Here is a 20,328-nt window from a genome sequence, read left to right as displayed (position 1 = left end):
AGAGCGGCTGAGTCAGGCAAGGCAGAGGGGAGCCCGGGTCCCCGGGCCCCCCAACCTTCCCCTACCTCAAACTGAGCAAAAGACCCAGTAACAGAAACCTGCCAAAGCCATAGGGGGCAAGGGCAAAGGCCATGGGGCCAGACCGACCCCTTCCTGGTGGGTGACCTTGGGCAAGTGACCTAACTTTTCTCAGCCTCAGCTTCCCCATCTGTAAAATGGGAGTAACCACACATGTGCCTCATGGTGCTGCCAGGCGAGCTAAGGCTGGTGGACCAGGGCCAGCGGATGACATGATAGTCTCATTAACAGGAAGCCAGGTGAGCGTTATTTCAAAGTGGCTTCCTGAGACCCAAGAGGGTGGCTGTCCTCCCAGGCCTGAGGCAGCTCACCGACCCGGCTGCCTACATCCTGTCCCTGGCTGATCTGAGCTGGCCCCTGATGGTGCGAGGGGCATTCACACCTGCTCTGGTTATTTCACGCTTAGTGACACCACGTGGTCCCTTTACTGACATCACTCAGCATCCCACAGCCCAACAGAGCCAGGAGCTGAAGGGGAGGTGACCTCCCGCCCCCTGGCTCAGCCTCAGGCTCACAAAGTCCTCGGCCCTGGCATTTATCCAGCCCGGCGCTGTGCAGACGTATCTTCCTCTCATCCTCACAGGACCCCGTGAGGCCAGGGCTGCCCTGAGCCCATTTCACAGACGGGGCTGCCAAGCTCACAGAAGCTAAGGCATTTGCCCGCAGCCACCCCACCATTAAGGGAGGGGCAGCCGGGAGTTTGAACCAGAGTCCGTCCCATCCCACAGCCCTCACACCTCTTGACTTGGCCCTTGGAACAGTGTGGAAGCCGGGCGGACACCAGGCATCACCGCCCCGCCCCCAACAGCCCTCAGTACACATCCTGAGCTAAGTAGGAGCTAAGTATAGCCCAAGCCCCGTGTTTACATGTCCCTGCAGACGCTGCTGCCTGTGGGATGGAGAGGGATGCTGGAGTCGTGGGAAAGTGCACAGGGAAGGGAGGTGTGACGCAAGCCACCCTGGGACTCTGTGCCATCCCCCACCAAGGCCGATCCCAGCTCAACTTGCTCAGAGCCCAGGGCCAGCAGAGGCTCCTCCGGGACGGACGAGCCCCACAGAGGCCTCCCCGTGAAGCTCCGTATGGTGGCTAGTCATGGGCCAGGGAAGGGAAGAAAGGAACTTTCAGGAAGCACCCGAGATCCCACCCAGCCTCAGAATCACCCTTATGCTCAGTCCTCATCCCCACCGTCAGGTTCAGGGTCACACAGCTGCTTAGTGAAGGGGCTGGATTGAACCAGGTCTGTCCAAACCAAGGGCCTTAACCTTTTCCAATCACTGACACCTCCTTCTGTTCCCAGAAGACCACCAGCTGCTGAGAAGTGTCAACAAGGAGGCTGCCACGGAGCAGCCTCGGAGGAGAGGGAGGTGCAAATGCCACTCCGTGTGTGTGAAAATCAGGACCAACCTCCCCAAGGCCTGGGCTGGCGCTCCCTGACCCGACCCTCCCCACCCCACCGTGGGGGCGCGGCAGGACTCAGGGCCACACAGGCGGCCAGGTGCGCATCGGGAGGGGCCCTGGGACACCCACATCTTAGCTTCTCTTCCCGGCACAGCTGCACCTGCCCCTCATCCATGGTGGTGTCGATGGGCCGGAAGTAGGACATGATGGTCAGGAAGTCCTCGAAGTTGATCTCGTCAGCCAGGCCGCTGGGCCCCTTGCGCAGGTTCCTACAGGAGCAACGAGGGGGTGTCGGAAATGCATTAAGAGCAGAATCTTGTCCTTCTGCTACCAACAGCCCTCGAGAACCCGGCCCTTCTGGGCACACACTTCACCTACGATGGCTGTCCCAGCCTTGGGTTTTGTTTCCCAACAACCTGCTCGTGGGGGCCCCGGGCCCCAGGGCAGTTTAGTCCAGCCCCTCCCCGGCATTCCCCCCTAGAAATCACCATCTGAGGGCCTGGGGGGAGACACGGGCAACTGCACAGCTGCTGGGATGGAGGGCTTCCCGGGCATGCTGCGGTGCACAGAGCTGGGCATTTAAACACAGGGAAACCGAGGCAGTAATTCACCCAGGTACGTCTCCTGACCCTTACCTTTAGATCGGGGGTCAGCGAACTGCAGCCTGGGGGCCAAATCCCACATGCTGCCTATTTTTATATAGCCCATAAACTAAGAAGGGTTTTTCTATTTTAATACGATTGAAAAAAATGCTGGGGAGAAAAAAAGAATAGCATCTCATGACAAGTGAAAACTCCATGAAATTCAAATTTCGGTGTCCATAAATAAAGTTTTATTGGCACACGGCCAGGCCCACTGATTTACATAGTATCCCTGGCTGCTTACAAGCTACAGAGGCAGAGTTGAGCAGCTGTGACAGAGACCATGTGGCCCGCAAAACCTAAAATATTTACTCTCTGGCCTTTTAGAGAAAGTTTGCCAATTCCTGCTATCAGCTGTTTAAAACTCGAGCACAATGATCAGTTGCAGGCAGCTCTGAGTAACGTTTCCTACCAAAGTGCAAAACTCGCCAATGGGCTTCCCTGGTGGCGCAGTGGTTGAGAGTCCGCCTGCCAATGCAGGGGACACGGGTTCGTGCCCCGGTCCGGGAAGATCCCACGTGCCGCGGAGCGGCTGGGCCCGTGAGCCATGGCCGCTGAGCCTGCGCATCCGGAGCCTGTGCTCTGCAATGGGAGAGGCCACAACAGTGAGAGGCCCGCGTACCAGGAAAAAAAAAAAAAAAAAACCCACAACTTGCCAATGACTGCAGGTTTTCTAATAGATCATGGCACAGAGTCCCAGGGTGGCCTGCGTCACACCTCCCTTGCCCGTGCACTTTCCCACCATTCCAACATCCCTATGGATGTGCTTTCCTGCAGGGGCAAGAAAACGGCTCGTGTTCCAGGCGGGGCTCAGGGAGTGAACCCAAGGCTGGGTCTCCCCTGTGCCTAGCACACGGTGGGTACTCAGCAAATGCGTGAGTGCACTGAAAAGCCACTGGGTGAGGGTCCTGGCAGAGAAGAAGAGTTGAGAAAACAGCTTGGAGAGGACTCCAACCAAACACGGGCTCCTGACCCACTGCTGCCAAGCCCTCATCACTAACCGACTTCTGCTGGTGCAGGTGGCCATCAGGCTGACGGGCTGAGGGTCCCTCTGCCCTCACTGTGCATCCTTGCAAAGAGACAGTTCTCAGCTGGCCCGGGATAACGAACAGTCAAGGGCTAGTGCTTGTCAGTGCATGTGGGTCCCACCTGCGGTTAGGACCGTATCTCGGTTTAAAGGAATACATTCGAGGTTCTCTCTAGGGGCCCATCTACTTCTTTTCAAATACTGCCCCTGAAGTGTGCACCACACTTCACAGTTTAGAGATCTCGCTATTCCCAATCTTCCATTCCAGGACATTTTCCAGAAAGAGGTGGCTCCCAAGCCTGGAACAGGGAAGGTGGATCATGAAACAACAAATCTGAGAGGTAAGGCGAGATCTTCTCCTGGACTCAGGAAGCCTAATCTATGAATGTTTTTTCTTAATCTTCCCGGAAATCTTCTATCTTACAAAGTTTTTCCACTGCTCCTCCAGGCAGATTTTTAATCATCTCAGAGTTCTTGCTGTCAGGGGCACAGTCCAAATTTACCGGGTGTAAAAATAGCCCCAGGATTTATCGGGCTCCTCGGAGGTACTTTTCGCTGTGTTTGGGTTGCACGTCCTTCTCAAGGGGTTCAGGCTGCAGCGAGAGGGATGACAATGAGCTCGGGGGACACGTGATAAACCCCGGGGCAGGGTGGCCACAAACGGGTCCTTCTCAGGGAAGGTCGAGACCCGGCTGCTTCAGCATCAGGACCTGATTCAGGGGCTAGGCATCCCTTCTCCTCCGAGTGTCCCCGGGAGGTCCACATGGGCCAGCATCATGGTCTCTAAAGGCGACCACAACGCAGAGACCGAGGAAACCCAGACGCAGCCCCTAGAGCCAGACCCACGTGCGCTCCAGTCCACTTCCACAGCGGAGCACCCAAGAACTGGGTCGGGTGACAGAAGAAGAGGGGCTCCATCCAAACCTGCAGCCCAGCACGAGAGCATTCCTTCTGCGAGGATGCCTGATTCAGAGCAGTCTTTGCGCTTCCTTAACTCTCCGATGACCCTGTAGGGATCAGAGCCCTTGGAGGTGGGGACAGACCCAGCTCAAACTGCCCTCCAAGACCAGCTTCTTGGTTCGAAACGTCTTAGGAAGCAAGGTGGACGCTGGTATCTCTTGAAAGGAAAATCCCGTCGCCAGCCCCTCCTCGAGTCCTCCCCCACCTCCTCGCTGGAACTTACAGGACGAGATGTGAAGCATGCACAGGCGCCGAGAGGCTCTGGGTCCAGGCTAGGGAAGCCTTTCCTTAATCCTCCCCTATTTGGTGACTTCTGGGCTGCCCACCGACTCACCCGGGGCCTCCCTTTCTCCACACCATGTCTCTAGGCAGCCGCCCCAGGCTGAGGCCCCAGGACCCACAGGGGAGGCTCTCGCCATCCCCTACTGGCCACTGCCCTCCCTCTCCTGCTGTCATGCGTCATCTTCCGATAGCAATTCCCGAGAGCAGGTGCCTCGTGAGCTGCCCACACTGCAGACCTGCAGACCCGGGACTCCCTCAACTCCATCCCCATCATATCCAGTCCATCTCCAGTTTCACTCCTCTGATCTCTCTGGGATCCCTCCTCGTCTCTCCTGGGATAGCCTGGTCCAGCCTCCTCCATCTCAGTGGGCACACCACATGCAGACAGAATGAGCTTTGCAAAAAGCAACAGACTCTGTCGCTCCCCGGCTCGATGCCCTCTGGGAAGCTCCTCCAGCTCTTGGGGTGACCCCCCAAGCCCCCAACCTGGTCTCCCAGGCCCAAGAGGTTTGGTCCCAGCCACCCAGCTCTCACCACCCCTTCCCACCACACTCTCCTCCCCAGGGGCCCAAAAGCTTGTTTCAATGTCCACCTTCTGGGCACTCAACGTTCCCTGATCGACTAAGGCCCCTTCCTCCATCCATTATGTGCCACTGCACCTGCGCCGCCCTTAAGAGCTCTGTCCTAACCTCAGATGCTCCAAGTATAGAAGGGGGTCTCTCCTGCCTCTGACTGTGGACTCAGGACGCGCCTTCTTGTCCTCTGGCCCCTGCCCACGCCCTGTCCCCTCAGCAGAGGCAGCGCTCATGGACAGAAGCCCGGCAACGCCTAAATTCTACTCTGAGAGCTGAAAACGCAGCTCCTGGATCTGTTCTGTTCCCACAGGGGACAGCTGAGCGCCAAGCCACCTCGGGCCAGATTTGTTTTTTTGTTTTTTATAAATTTATTTATTTTTATTTATTTTTGGCTGCGTTGGGTCTTCGTTGCTGCACACGGGCTTTCTCTAGTTGTGGTGGGTGGGGGTTGCTCTTCGTTGCGATGCGCAGGCTTCTCACTGCAGTGGTTTCTCTTGCTGTGGTGCATGGGCTCTAGGCATGCGGGCTTCAGTAGTTACAGCATGCAGGATCAGTAGTTGTGGCTTGCGGGGTCTAGAGCACAGGCTCAGCAGTTGTGGCACACGGGCTTAGTTGCTCCGCAGCATGTGGGATCTTCCCGGACCAGGGCTCAAACCTGTGTCCCCTGCATTGGTAGGTGGATTCTTTTTTCTTTTTTGCCTGCGATATGCGGGCCTCTCACTGTTATGGCCTCTCCCGTTACAGAGCACAGGCTCTGGATGCGCAGGCTCAGCAGCCATGGCTTACGGGCCCAGCTGCTCCATGGCATGTGGGATCTTCCTGGACCAGGGCACGAACCTGCATCCCCTGCATCAGCAGGCGGACTCTCAACCACTGCGCCACCAGGGAAGCCCAGTAGGTAGATTCATAACCACTGCACCACCAGCGAAGTCCCCAGATTTGTTTTAAGGAATAATTACACACAGTAAAAGGCACATATCTTACGTTTGGACCAATGTGTGCACCTGAAAAACCCACCCCCCCAATCAGGATACCAGAAGTTTCCCTCGGGCCCCTCTCCAGCCCAACCTGTCTCCTCCTGGGCTGGCGGTGAGGATGGAAGCACCAAGCCCTTGGCTCTAGGTGGGCTCCACAGGCCCGGGGGAAGCAGGGTTTGCCAGGACCTCTGGGGTGTCATCCTCTCCTCACCTTAGCACACCTAGAACTGCAGGAGACACCAGCCCCTCTAGCTCCAACCCACAGAAGGCTGGGTCCCCGGGGCCCAGCCAACCTCACAACTGGCCCAGTCTCATCCAGCCGTTTGGAAACAAGCCTCACAGACACATACATGCAGGCATGTGTATATACAGACACACGTTAGGCATCACTAGGCTCTGGTCACCCTGTACCACCTTCTTGTGACGCCTCCAACTCTAGGCCCTGACAACCGTGTCATCTCCACGTTTGGGGGCTGCACCGCCGCTCCCCCTGCCACCTCCCCTCTTCACTAGCTGCAAGCGCCCCCAATCCGGCTCCACCTCACTGCCCACCCAGGCCTCCCTCTGGGATTCCGCAGGCACAACCAGGATTAAAAAGGAGCTGAGGGCCCTGCCCACCCCACACCTCTGACCATGCTTGGCCTCCTGTGCTCCAGCCAGGCCCCCTCTGCCACTCGCATCACTCCCTGCGCCACAGAGTCTTTGCACGTGCAGTTCTGGTCTCTCTCTGCTTTGCCTGGTTAACTCCTGGGCACTCTCTCCTCAGGTCTCAACCCACAGGTCCGGGAGGAAGGCCTCTGCATTTTCTGGGGCAGCCTGAGGACCCCGTAGCCCCAACCCATGAAGAGGTGAGGCCCGGAGTCTTGCTCAGGGCCCTGCAGCCCTGGCAGAAACAAAGCTGGGCGGTTCAGGCTCGTAAGACTTGAAACCCGTCCGGGAGTCCCCACCCATGATACGACCTCAAGGAAGGGACATGCCTATTCCCCTCCTTTCTCTTTCTGCCAGTTCTCTCTGCTTCTCAGCGATCTCTGCAGACACAGCGTGTCAGGCCTGGGCCCCTGGTGTGTTTGTCCACAGGTTCTGGCAGCCTGGAGAGGGCGTGACCCCCTCACACCCCCACCCCTGCACCTCCCCACCGAGCCTCAGACACAGTGATCTCCATGAGGATATGTGAGTCTTTCAACTCCGATGACACTAGACATTTGGGGACGTGAGCTCTGGTGTCAGCCTCAGCTTTGGGATACTGTCCATGGTGCCTCTCTCTGCCTCAGTCTGTAAGCCAGGGTGCTGAGCATAACGACAGGTACCCTGGCTCTCTAACATACCTCATCTCAGCACAGCCTCACAGCAACCCTGAGAGGCAGGTGCTATTATTACCTCCATTCTATATGTGAGAAAACCGAGGCAGCCTCCAAGAGGGGCCCCAGTGATCCTGCCTCCTGGTATTCATGCCCCATGTAGTCCCCTTTCCAAGTGCGAGGTGACCCAGTGACTTCTGATGAGGACAATACAGCAAAAGTCATGGCATGTTATCTGCAAGATGAAGTTACCAAAAGATGGTGTTTTCCATCTCAGGTGCCCAATCTCTCTCTCTCTCATTGGAACATCTTACTCTGGGGGAAGCCAGCAGCCAGGTGTGGTAGCCCTGGTGACTGGTCCATGAGATGCCTCCAGCCAACAGCCAGGAGAGTGAGCTCAGAAGCAAAGCCTCCCCCAGTCGAGCCTTCGGGTGAATGTAGCCCCAGCTACCCACCCTGAGCCTGAGGACCCAGATCCCTGACTCGCAAAAATGGTTAGCCAATAAATATATATTGTTTCAAACTGCTAAGTTTGGGGGTCATTTGTTACACAGCATAGCTAACTAATACAGAGGCCTAGAGAGATTGAGTGAGCTGTCCCAAGTCACCCAGCCATGAACCAGGACTGCCAGACCCTGGACCTGTGCTTGTAGCTCCTACCTGACAAAGCCCCCTCTTCTCTGCGTCAGCTTAAGGGGCTGTTCCTAGCACACGAGTCATGCAAGAAGTTACAAGGGCAAATGCTCCCCCAAAGTCACCCACCATCAGCACCTCCAGGAGAAAGGCCCACCTGTTGTCGAAGAAGGCACGGATGATTTTGGATCTGATCGGGTTGAGCTCCAGGTCAGGGATGTTGTTGAAGTTCTCCTTGCTGGGTACCAAGGAGGGGGTGCACCGGGGAAAGAGTGAGAAAAGAAAGCAGACGTCAGAGAGCACGTTCATCACTTCTCAAGCTGTGTTTTTTTTTTTTTTTTTTTTTTGCGGTATGTGGGCCTCTCACTGTTGTGGCCTCTCCCGTTGCGGAGCACAGGTTCCGGATGCGCAGGCTCAGCGGCCATGGCTCACGGGCCCAGCCGCTCCACGGCATGTGGGATCTTCCCGGACCGGGGCACGAACCCGTGTCTCCTGCATCGGCAGGCGGACTCTCAACCACTGCGCCACCAGGGAAGCCCTCAAGCTGTGTTTTTTTTATCCTAAGCAGACTCCACGAGAACAGTCCAGAATGAGAGAGGACTGGAATATGCTGCACTGGTCTGTCTCCTCCTCTAACCTCTGGACTGGCAGGACCACAGAGGGTCTGGAGGCTCAGAGATGCCCCTGTGAATCTGATAAACGTTCTAGACATCCACCCCCAGGAAGATGCAGCGACACAAGATCTGCACCGCATTCCGAGGGGTCAGAGAACCCAGGTAGGGAAACCCTCAGTTGGCCCTTCTGGAATCAGAGAAGCAGGATGCTGGCTTGGAGCTTTGGAAGACAGTGTGGCAGGTCCTCAACAAGTGAGAAACATGGAGTTACCATGTGACCCAGGGATTCCACTCCTAGGTATATACCTGGGTATGGCCCTAGAGAAATGAAAACACTCATCCACATAAAAATTTGCCCATGAATATTCATAGAAGCATTCTTCCTAACAGCCATAAAGTAGAAACACCCCAAATGTCTACCGACAGATAACTGGATAAATATGGTCTATCCATATAAGAGAATATTATTCAGCCATAGAAAGGAATGAAATACAGATACAGGCTACAACATGGACGGACCTTAAAGACACAGTGCTAAGTGAAAGAAGCCAGACACAAAAGACCACATAGTGTATGATTTCATTCATATGAAATGTTCAGAATAAATCAATCCATAGAGACAGAAAGTAGCTTAGTGATTGCCAGGGGCTGGGGGATTGGGAGTCATGGGGAATGGGAATGGTGTCTAAAGGTATGGGGATTCTTTTGGGGATGATGAAAATGTTGTAAAATTGACTGTAGTGATGGATGCACAACTCTGTAAACACACTAAAAGCCATTGCATTGCACATCTTAGTGGGTGAATTGTAGGATATGTGAACTGTATTTCAGTAAAGCTGTTTAAAAAAAGAGAGAGAGAGAGGGACCTCCCTGACGGTCCAGTGGTTAAGACTCCACGCTTCCACTGCACGGGGAGTGGGTTCCACCCCTGGTCTCCCTGCTCGGGGAACAAGATCCTGCATGCCAAACAGTAGCACAGCCAAAAAAAAAAAGGAGAGAGGGAGGAGAGATGCTTGCAGGAGAGGGTGAATTTCAAACACAGCCACTCTGTTGCTGGGCACAGGTGTTGCTGGGTCCTAGATAGAGGCTGTGGGTTTGCAGGCGTGGAGGCAGGTAAGTCCCTCACCTACCTGACCTTCCCACATAAGGCCATCCTTTGTTCTCAGAATCTGCTTCCAGCTCCCTGAACTTCAAAGGGCAGTGGCCTTGGAAGGGACCCAGGGCACAGGCTGGTAATTCCGGGGAACAAGGGGGCACGCCCAGTGGGGAGAGGAGGAAGGATATTAGCCACTTAAAACGAGGATGTCCAGGGGCCCTCAGATTCAGAACTCGAAACTAGAACCAACCCACGCTGGGAAGGAGGAAGGGCCACGTACACGGAGAATTCAGCACCGTCAGAGCTGTGAGGTTCTGTAATCACACAGCTGACCCCTGTCCTGCCCCCACCTTACAGGTGGGGAAGCTGAGGCTCAGGGAGGAGAAGCAGGACCTGCCTGGGGCCCGGACGCCTCCGTGTTCTCTCCACCTCTGTGTGTTTCCGCCTCTCCCCATCTCCCAGTGCTCCCAGCTTGGTTTGCTTGCAGCACTTGGCCAAACTCAGGAGCCGGCATCAGTGGACGCCAACATTTTAGATTCCTGAGGGCCCAGTTCTAAAGGGGGCGACACAGAGCAGCTGGCCTGCAGCAATGGAATACTTATTTGGCCATAAAAAAGGAATGCAGTACTGACCCATGCTCCAACACAGATGAACCTCAAAAGCATGGACCTTATTTCTCCACTTAGCAGTGAAAGAAGACACACAAAAGGCCACACAGTGTATGATTCCATTTATATGAAATGTCCAGAATGAGCAAATCCATAGAGACAGAAAGCAGACTGGTGCCAGGGGCCGGGGGATAGTTAATGGCTCGTAGGCACAGGGTTTCTTTTGGGGGTGATGAAAATATTCTAAAATTGACTGTAGACTTCAAGTGGGCGAATTGTGTCGCATGTGAATTATATCTCAATGAGGCTGTTTTAAAATATCCCTAAACTATTTTTAAGAAGCAAAAAGCAAAGAACCACTGCACTATGGCTCCATCGATATGAAGAACAAAAAGTGAGGTGCTAACCTGTGCAGGTTCACGGTCAGCTATCTCCGGGAATGGTGACTAGGAGGGAGCATGAGGGGGCTCTTGGGGCTGAGGACGTTCTGCTCTTGCTCTGGGTTTGGGGTCATGGGTGCGTTCAGTCTGTGAAGGATCATCTCACTGCCCCCGTCACTTTTCCCCACGCACAGGACAGTCGCCCCACACTGGCACAGGCCCCCACCCTCCCCTTCTGCCTCGTGAGTGGGAAGCAGCCACAGGAGGAAACAGAAAACCCGAGCCCCCAGGATGGGAACAGGTCAAGTCAAAGGGCCACGTGGAGCTTGAGAGGGGATTTGGGGAGAAGGGAAAGGAAGCGAGCAGCTGCTAGTTGGCAGGAGACCCCCAAGCCCTCTCTGGCTTTCACTGGCCAGGGGTCTTGGCTACTGCTAACTCTTCCTCAGCCTTAGTCTCCTCATCTGTGAAGTGGGCACAGCCCCTGGAGTCAGACTTGGGTTCTACGAGCTCTGCTACCTGGGACAAGTGACTTAGCCTCTCTGAGCCTCCGTTTGCTCCCCTACACACAGGAGCCTCAGGAGGCTGTCACTCTCAGCACGGTGCCTGGCGGAGAGCAAGGGGTCCATGGATGGAGGCCTTCAGGCATCTGAGAGCATGGGGACAGGAGGCTCATCTCCACAGCACCACCGCCTCAAGGCCTCGCACAGCTGAGGGCTGCGCAGGGGCTCAAAACGCGGCGTGTGGACCGAACAGCTGAGCAGAAGGGACGGCGGGGGTGGGCAGGGCACCTGGCCCCCAGGGTCTGCTCCGTCCCCAGGCATCCACGCCCTTTGGGGCCCCCAGGAGTCCTCAGTCTGCAGATCCTTGGAGAGCATCGCAACCCCGCTCTGCCTTGCCGAGTCCTGGAAGGGGCTCTCAGAGGAGCTTTGTCCCAGGGCTGCTGGAAGGACCACATCTGGGGACACGCCTGGGAAGTAGATCTGGTTAATTCCCCAGGAGGGAACAGAGGCCGAAAACGGGGCAGCTGCAGGTTCTAGGGGTACTGGGAGACACCCGGTCCCCATGCTTGTGAAGGTGGCGAGAAGGGGCCCCCTGGCACCATGACATCCTACAAAGGCCCAGAGGGGCCCTGACTGACTTGGGAGGGAGAGCAGACAGCAAGGTCCCAGGAGGAGTATAGCGGCAGATGGACCTTGAAGAGCCTGACTGTGTGTCTGGAGGAGAAACTTATCAACAAAGAAGAGGTCTGACCTCCCACTGACAGAGGTGAGGCAGGTGACAGGAATCGAACTGGGGACACTGTCTTTGGGTCCTGGCCACACAGCCCCTGGCAGGTCTGTGCAGGTGTCTTTGAAGCCCAGCTGCCTTTCTCCATAAGCTAGAACCACACTGTCCCTGCCCACGGGTACCTTACTGACTCTCCAAGCCTCAGTTTCTTCATCTGTGAACTGCGTACAGACCAAGCACCACCCCCCAATGTCAAAGGGGAAGTGAAGTCAAGTACACCCTGGGGGCTGGTCCAGGCTCCACTCCTGACCAGGCATGTGGTCCTGGGTGAGCCACTGCACGTCCCAGAGCCTTGATTTCTCATCTGTAAAATGGGGATTGTGGGAATATGCCAGCAGGATCATGGGATTAATGAAATGATTAAATGAGGTAAACACAGGTAAGGTGCTTAGCATAATGCCTGACATTCAGTGAGACTGTCATTTTAAAATGATGATGGTGATAATTAGAACAGCAGCAGCAGCTAACCTTCTATGTACTCCCAAGGTGTCAGGTACTGTTCTGAGAGCTCTACATTATTATCCTACAAGGTAAGAACATATTTCCACCTTACAGATGAGGAAACTGAGGCAGAGAGGTGAAGAAATGTCTTACTACTAAGAACAATACCCCTGACTTAGGTGGCACATGGAAGCTCTAGCCCGGGAGCAGCTTCTCCTAAGGGGCGTGGGGAGGGGGACCAGGACTTGCCTGTCAGGATCTTTTGTGCAAAGGCATGTGGATGGGAGAACCACCTGGTGCCAAGTAGGGAATTCTTTGGAATTCCCTGGCCGTCCAGTGGTTAGGACTCAGTGCTTTCCCTGTCATGGCCCTGGTTCAATCCCTGGTTGAGGAACTAAGATCCTGCAAGTCACGTGGTGCAGCGCTCCCCAACCAAAAAAAAAAAAAAAAAAAGCAGGGAGAGAGGGCAGACAGCAGAAGCAAGAAGAACTACAATCCTGCAGCCTGTGGAACAAAAACCACATTCACAGGAAGATGGACAAGATGGAAAGGCAGAGGGCTACATACCAGATGAAGGAACAAGATAAAACCCCAGAAAAACAACTAAATGAAGTGGAGATAGGCAACCTTCCAGAAAAAGAATTCAGAATAATGATAGTGAAGATGATCCAGGACCTCAGAAGAAGAATGCAGGCAAAGATTGAGAAGATGCAAGAAATGCTTAAAAAAGACCTAGAAGAATTAAAGAACAAACAAACAGAGATGAACAATACAATAACTGAAATGAAAACTACACTAGAAGGAATCAATAGCAAAATAACTGAGGCAGAAGAACGGATAAGTGACCTGGAAGAGAGAATGGTGGAATTCACTGCTACGGAACAGAAAAAGAAAAAAGAATGAAAAGAAATGAAGACAGCCTAAGAGACCTCTGGGACAACATTAAATGCAACAACATTTGCATTACAGGGGTCCCAGAAGGAGAAGAGAGAAAGGACCCAAGAAAATATTTGAAGAGATTACAGTTGAAAACTTCCCTAACATGGGAAAGGAAATAGACACCCAAGTCCAGGAAGTGCAGAGAGTCCCATACAGGATAAACCCAAGGAGAAACACGCTGAGACATACAGTAATCAAATTTGCAAATATTAAAGACAAAGAAAAATTATTGAAAGCAGCAAGGGAAAAATGACAAATAACATACAAGGGAACTCCCATAAGGTTAACAGCTGATTTCTCAGCAGAAACTCTACAAGCCAGAAGGGAGTGGCATGATATACTTAAAGTGATGAAAGGGAAGAACCTACAACCAAGATTACTCTACCCGGCAAGGATTTCATTCAGATTCGATGGAGAAATCAAAATCTTTACAGACAAGCAAAAGCTAAGAGAATTCAGCACCACCAAACCAGCTCTACAACAAATGCTAAAGGAACTTTTCTAAGTGGGAAACGCAAGAGAAGAACCTACAAAAACAAACCCAAAACAATTAAGAAAATGGTCATAGGAACATACATATCAATAATTACCTTAAACGTGAATGGATTAAATGCTCCAACCAAAATACACTGAAGGCTCGCTGAATGGATACAAAAACAAGACCCGTATGTATGCTGTCTACAAGAGACCCACTTCAGACCTAGGGACACATACAGACTGAAAGTGAGGGGATGGAAAAAGATATTCCATGCAAATGGAAATCAAAAGAAAGCTGGAGCAGCAATTCTCATATCAGACAAAATAGACTTTAAAATAAAGACTATTGCAAGACACACAGAAGAACACTACATAATGATCAAGGGATCAACCCAAGAAGAAGATATAACAATTATAAATATATACACACCCAACATAGGAGCACCTCAATACATAAGGCAACTGCTAACAGCTATAAAAGAGGAAATCGACAGTAACACAGTAATAGTGGGGGACTTTAACACCTCACTTACACCAATGGACAGATCATGCAAACAGAAAATTAATAAGGAAACACAAGCTTTAAATGACACAACAGACCAGATAGATTTAATTGGTATTTATAGGAGATTCCATCCAAAAACAGCAGATTACACTTTCTTCTCAAGTGCACACGGAACATTCTCCAGGATAGATCACATCTTGGGTCATAAATCAAGCCTCAGTAAATTTAAGAAAATTGAAATCATATCAAGCATCTTTTCTGACCACAACACTATGAGATTAGAAATCAATTACAGGGAAAAAATGTACAAAACACAAACACATGAAGGCGAAATAATACGTTACTAAATAACCAAGAGATCACTGAAGAAATCAAAGAGAAAATCAAAAAATACCTAGAGACAAATGACAATGAAAACGCGATGATCCAAAACCTATGGGATGTAGCAAAAGCAGTTCTAAGAGGGCAGTTTATAACTATACAAGCCTACCTCAAGAAACAAGAAAAATCTCAAATAAACAATCTAACCTTACACCTAAAGGAGCTAGAGAAAGAAGAACAAACAAAACCCAAAGTTAGCAGAAGGAAAGAAATCATAAAGATCAGAGCAGAAATAAATGAAATAGAAACAAAGAAAACAATAGCAAAGATCAATAAAACTAAAAGCTGGTTCTTTGAGAAGATAAACAAAATTGATAAACCATTAGCCAGACTCATCAAGAAAAAGAGGGAGAGGACTCAAATCAATAAAATTAGAAATGAAAATGGAGAAGTTACAACAGACACCACAGAAATACAAAGCATCCTGATAGACTACTACAAGCAACTCTATGCCAATAAAATAGACAACCTGGAAGAAATGGACAAATTCTTAGAAAGGGATAACCTTCCAAGACAGAGCCAGGAAGAAATAGAAAATGTGAACAGACCAGTCACAAGTAATGAAATTGAAACTGTGATTAAAAATCTTGCAACAAACAAAAGTCCAGGACCAGATGGCTTCATAGGTGAATTCTATCAAACATTTAGAGAAGAGATTACACCCATCCTTCTCAAACTCTTCCAAAAAATTGCAGAGGAAGGAACACGCCCAAACTCATTCTATGAGGCCACCATCACCTTAACACAAAAACCAGACAGATACTACAAAAAAAGAAAATTACAGACCAACATCACTGATGAATATAGATGCAAAAATCCTCAACAAAATCCTAGCAAACAGAATCCAACAATACATTAAAAGGATCATACACCATGATCAAGTGGGATTTATCACAGGAATGCAAGGATTCTTCAATATATGCAAATCAATCAATGTGATGCACCATATTAACAAACTGAAGAAGAAAAACCATATGATCATCTCAATAGATGCAGAAAAAGCTTTTGACAAAATTCAACACCCATTTATGACAAAAACTCTCCAGAAAGTGGGCATAGAGGGAACCTACCTCAACATAATAAAGGCCATATATGACAAACCCACAGCAAACATCCTTCTCAATGGTGAAAAACTGAAAGCATTTCCTCTAAGATCAGGAACAAGACAAGGATGTCCACTCTCACCACTATTACTCAACATAGTTTTGTAAGTCCTAGCCACGGCAATCAGAGAAGAAAAAGAAATAAAACGAATACAAATTGGAAAACAGGAAGTAAAACTGTCACTGTTTGCAGATGACATGATACTATACATAGAGAATCCTAAAGATGCCACCAGAAAACTACTAGAGCTAATCAATGAATTTGGTAAAGTTGCCAGATACAAAATTAATGCACAGAAAATTTGCCAGATACAAAATTAATGCACAGAAATCTCTTGCATTCTTATACACTAGTGATGAAAAATCTGAAAGAGAAATTAAGGAAACACTCCCATTTACCACTGCAACAAAAAGAATAAAAGACCTAGGAATAAACCCACCTAAGGAGGTAAAAGCCTGTTCTCAGAAAACTATAAGACACTGATGAAAGAAATCAAAGATGACACAAGCAGATGGAGAGATGTACCATGTTCTTGGATTGGAAGAATCAATATTGTGAAAATGACTATACTACCCAAAGCAATCTACAGATTCAATGCAATCCCTATCAAATTACCAATGGCAGTTTTTACAGAACTAGAACAAAAAATCTTAAAATTTGTATGGAGACACAAAAGACCCCAAATAGCCAAAGCAGTCTTGAGGGAAAAAAACGGAGCTGGAGGAATCAGACTCCCTGACTTTAAACTATACTACAAAGCTACAGTAATCAAGACAATATGGTCCTGGCACAAAAACAGAAATATAGATCAATGGAACAAGATAGAAAGCCCAGAGATAAACCCATGAACCTATGGTCAACTAATCTATGACAAAGGAGGCAAGGATATACAACGGAGAAAAGACAGTCTCTTCAAAAAGTGGTGCTGAGGAAACTGAACAGCTACATGTAAAAGAATGAAATTAGAACACTCCCTAACACCATACACAAAAATAAACTCAAAATGGATTAAAGACCTAGAAATAGGACAGGACACTATAAAACTCTTAGAAGAAAACATAGGAAAAACACTCTGACATAAATCACAGCAAGATCTTTTCTGACCCACCTCCTAGAGCAATGGAAATAAAAACAAAAGTAAACAAATGGGACCTAATGAAACTTAAAAGCTTTTGTACAGCAAAGGAAACCATAAACAAGATGAAAAGACAACCCTCAGAATGGGAGAAAATATTTGCAAACAATTCAACGGACAAAGGATTAATCTCCAAAATATATAAACAGCTCATGCAGCTCAATATTAAAAAAAGAAACATCCCAATCAAAAAATGGTCAGAAGACCTAAATAGACATTTCTCCAAAGAAGACACACATATGGCCGAGAAGTACATGAAAAGCTGCTCAACATCACTAGTTATTAGAGAAATGCAAATCAAAACTACACTGAGGTATCACCTCACACCAGTTAGAATGGGCATCATCAGAAAATCTACAAACAACAAATGCTGGAGAGGGTGTGGAGAAAAGGGAACCCTCTTGCATTGCTTGTGGGAATGTAAACTGATACAGCCACTGTGGAGAACAGTATTGAGGTTCCTTAAAAAACTAAAAATAGAACTACCATATGATGCAGCAATCCCACTACTGGGCATATACCCTGAGAAAACTATAATTCAAAAAGACACATGCACCCCAATATTTATTGCAGCACTATTTACAATAACCGGGTCATGGAAGCAACCTAAATGCCCATTGACAGATGAATGGATAAAGAAGATGTGATACATATATACAATGGAATACTACTCAGCCATAAAAAGGAACGAAATTGAGTCATTTGTAGAGACGTGGATGGATCTAGAGACTGTCATACAGAGTGAAGTAAGTCAGAAAGAGAAAAACAAATATCGTATATTAACGCATGTATGTGGAACCCAGAAAATGGTACAGATGAACCGGTTTGCAGGGCAGAAATTGAGACACAGATGTAGAGAACAAATGTATGGACACTAAGGGGGGAAAGCAGCAGGGGGGTTGGGATGGTGGTGTGATGAATTGGGCAATTGGGATTGACATGTATACACTAATATGTATAAAATGGATAACTATTAAGAACCTGCTGTATAAAACAATAAATAAAAGAATAAAAAAAGAAAGCAGGGAACTCTTGGCGCTTCTCAAACATGAACTTGCACACGAATCCTGGGGATCGTGGTAAAATGCAGGTTCTGATTCAACAGTCCTGTAAAGGCCAGTTTCAGTCTCATTTTCCTTCTTTCCCTCCCGCCCCCAGGTGTCCATGGGGCTGATTGAACCAGCTCAGCCAAAGGCCTCCCTGCCACCGGTGGGAACAGCTCTGCTTCACCCTGAGCCCAGGGCTGGGACCGGAGCTGACATACGGTGGCCAGTGGTCCAGCGATGCTGCCCCAGTGACCAGCGGGGAGGGGTCTACCCATGAGGGGTCAGGGGCACACAGCTTCTGAGGGTTCACAACCTTCCCCCTCGAGTCCCCCTCGTGTTTCCTGCGCCAGGCTGAGTACTCTGTGAGCTCAGCCATGTTTAATCACCCTCACATCCCAATGATGGGTGACGCCAACGAACCCCATTTTACAGGCAAGAAAATGAGGCCCAGAGAGGTGAAGTGACTAAGCCATCGTCACACAGCTAGTAGAAGAGCTTTGAATCCGGCTCTCACCACCCCATGCACTTCCTCACACTTGCTATTTCCTTCGAGTTGTGGTTTTTAATTTAAAGAGAGAGAACGAGAGAGATCTTCATGGGGCATCTGATCCCACCCAGCCCCGAGAGGCCCCATCCGGGACCCAGAAAGAGGGCAAGACAAGTGTCCAGCCCAAAAAGGAAGGAAAGACTAAAAAACCACGAAGGAGGGTGGGCCAGGCACTTCCTCCTGCCTTGTGCTGTGGGTTGGTTTCCGGCGGCTTTGAGGCTCAGCTCAACTGCAAAGTTCTCTCTGCAAGTTTGGGGAGGATTCTCAGCCTGCAGCCCCGGCCTCCCTGCTCTCTGCTGGTCCAGGGCTTCACACATCAAGAAAAGCCACGGGGCTCTCTCCTCTGCGGGCCGCATGCCCTACCCTCCCGGACCCCCTCTCCCTGCACTTAGTGTTGAGCTTGTGATGGTTAAACAGCGGGGAAACTGGGGGCCCACAGGGGCTCATGAAGGAAGGAGCACGTCTCATCGAGCCCGTGTCTTGCCAGGCGGTGCCGAGCCGCTCAAAGTGCAGTGCCTGGACCAGCAGCGGCAGCAGCAGCACCAGGGAGCTTGTGAGAAATGGAGGGTCTCGGCTGGGCCCAACCAGCTGACTCAGAACCTGCATTTTACCTCGATCCCCAGGATCTGCACGCAAGTTTGTGTTTGAGAAGCTCTGAGAATTCCCTACTTGCACCAGGCGGTTCTCCCATCCACATGCCTTTGCACAACAGATTCCGGCAGGAAAGCCCGGGTCCCCCCGCCCCCGGACAAGTGCCTCTTCCAAAAGCTGACGCAGCATCAGCGACGTGATTCCTCCCCGCACGCGCTTCCCGCCCCGCCCCCACTGCTGCTCCATGCCCGGCCCGGCCGCACCCCAATACCGGTCATGTACTCATTACAGGGGGAGCGACAGGTACTGCAGCACCTTCCAGGTGGCAGACCCTGTTCTGCGTGCTGGCTTCAGCAGCGACGGGACAGACATGAGCCCTCCTGGGGTTCCAGTGGGGGAAACGATAGAGAAAACGGAGGGACTTCCCCGGCGGTCCAGGGGTTAAGACTCTGCCTTCCGGTGCAGGAGGCGTGGGTTCGGTCCCTGGTTGGGGAACTCAGATCCCACATGCCGTGGGGTGCGGCCAAAAACTTAAAAAAGAAAATGACACTTAAGTATCAAAGTCACACTGGCTAAAGAAGGAAAACAACAAACTTAAAAAAAAAAAAAAAAAAGAAAAGAAAACGGAGCATCCCAGGCAGTGAGAAGCGCTTCGCAGACACATCGAGCACATTGGGGATGGATGAGACCGCAGGCAGCTGGTGCAAGTCTCCGTGGGCTGGTCCGGGAAAGGCCTCACGGTGAAGGTGACACGTGAGCACAGACCCGCAGGAGGCGAGGGCTCAACCCCAGGGGACACCTGGCAACGTCTGGAGACATTTCTGGCTGTTGCACTGGGAAAAGGCGCTACAGGCAGCCAGGGATGCGGCTCAACATCCTACAACATACATGACAGGCCCCCTCCCAACAAGAATGATCCAGCTCCAAGCGCCAGTGGAAAGCCTATTCTGGGGAAAAGCATTTTAGAAAGAAGGAACGGTGCGTGCTAGAGCCCTGAGGCAGGAACAGTAAGAACGTCCACGCGGCTGGAACAGAAGGAGTAAAAGGCAGATGATCAGAAGATCGGAGGGGTGGCGGGCACAGGGATCTGCAGGACACGCACGGACCAGGCGGCTCTGACTTCATTCTCCTCGGTGAGATGGAACAGTCTTAGCAGAGAAGTGCCTTTCGGAGCCTCCCCCCACCATGCATCACGGTGGGTCTATACGAGGGCGGGGCAGGGAGAACAGGAGCAGGAGGTCTTGGCGGGTGTGGCTGCTACGATAACCCAGGTGAGAGCTGATGGCAGCCTGGATGGGAGGTCCGGG

The 20,328-nt window shown here is 50.9% G+C and overlaps 1 protein-coding gene across 1 annotated transcript in view; it reads right to left on the bottom strand.

Moving 5' to 3' along the window:
* Positions 1-20,328, bottom strand: part of TESC (tescalcin) — a 63,243-nt gene that overhangs the window by 6,688 nt on the left and 36,227 nt on the right. Inside the window, exons 3-4 of the mRNA XM_081251887.1 lie at positions 8,028-8,108; positions 1,607-1,746 (exon numbers count right to left, since the gene is read on the bottom strand). Of these exons, the coding sequence (XP_081108013.1) occupies positions 1,607-1,746; positions 8,028-8,108 (221 nt within the window). The remainder of the gene's footprint in view (positions 1-1,606; positions 1,747-8,027; positions 8,109-20,328) is intronic.

This window comes from Mesoplodon bidens (genome assembly GCF_964165515.1).
Source record: "Mesoplodon bidens genome assembly, chromosome: 13".
NCBI classification, from domain to species: Eukaryota; Metazoa; Chordata; class Mammalia; order Artiodactyla; family Ziphiidae; genus Mesoplodon; species Mesoplodon bidens.
This window is presented reverse-complemented; position numbering and strand designations above follow the sequence as displayed.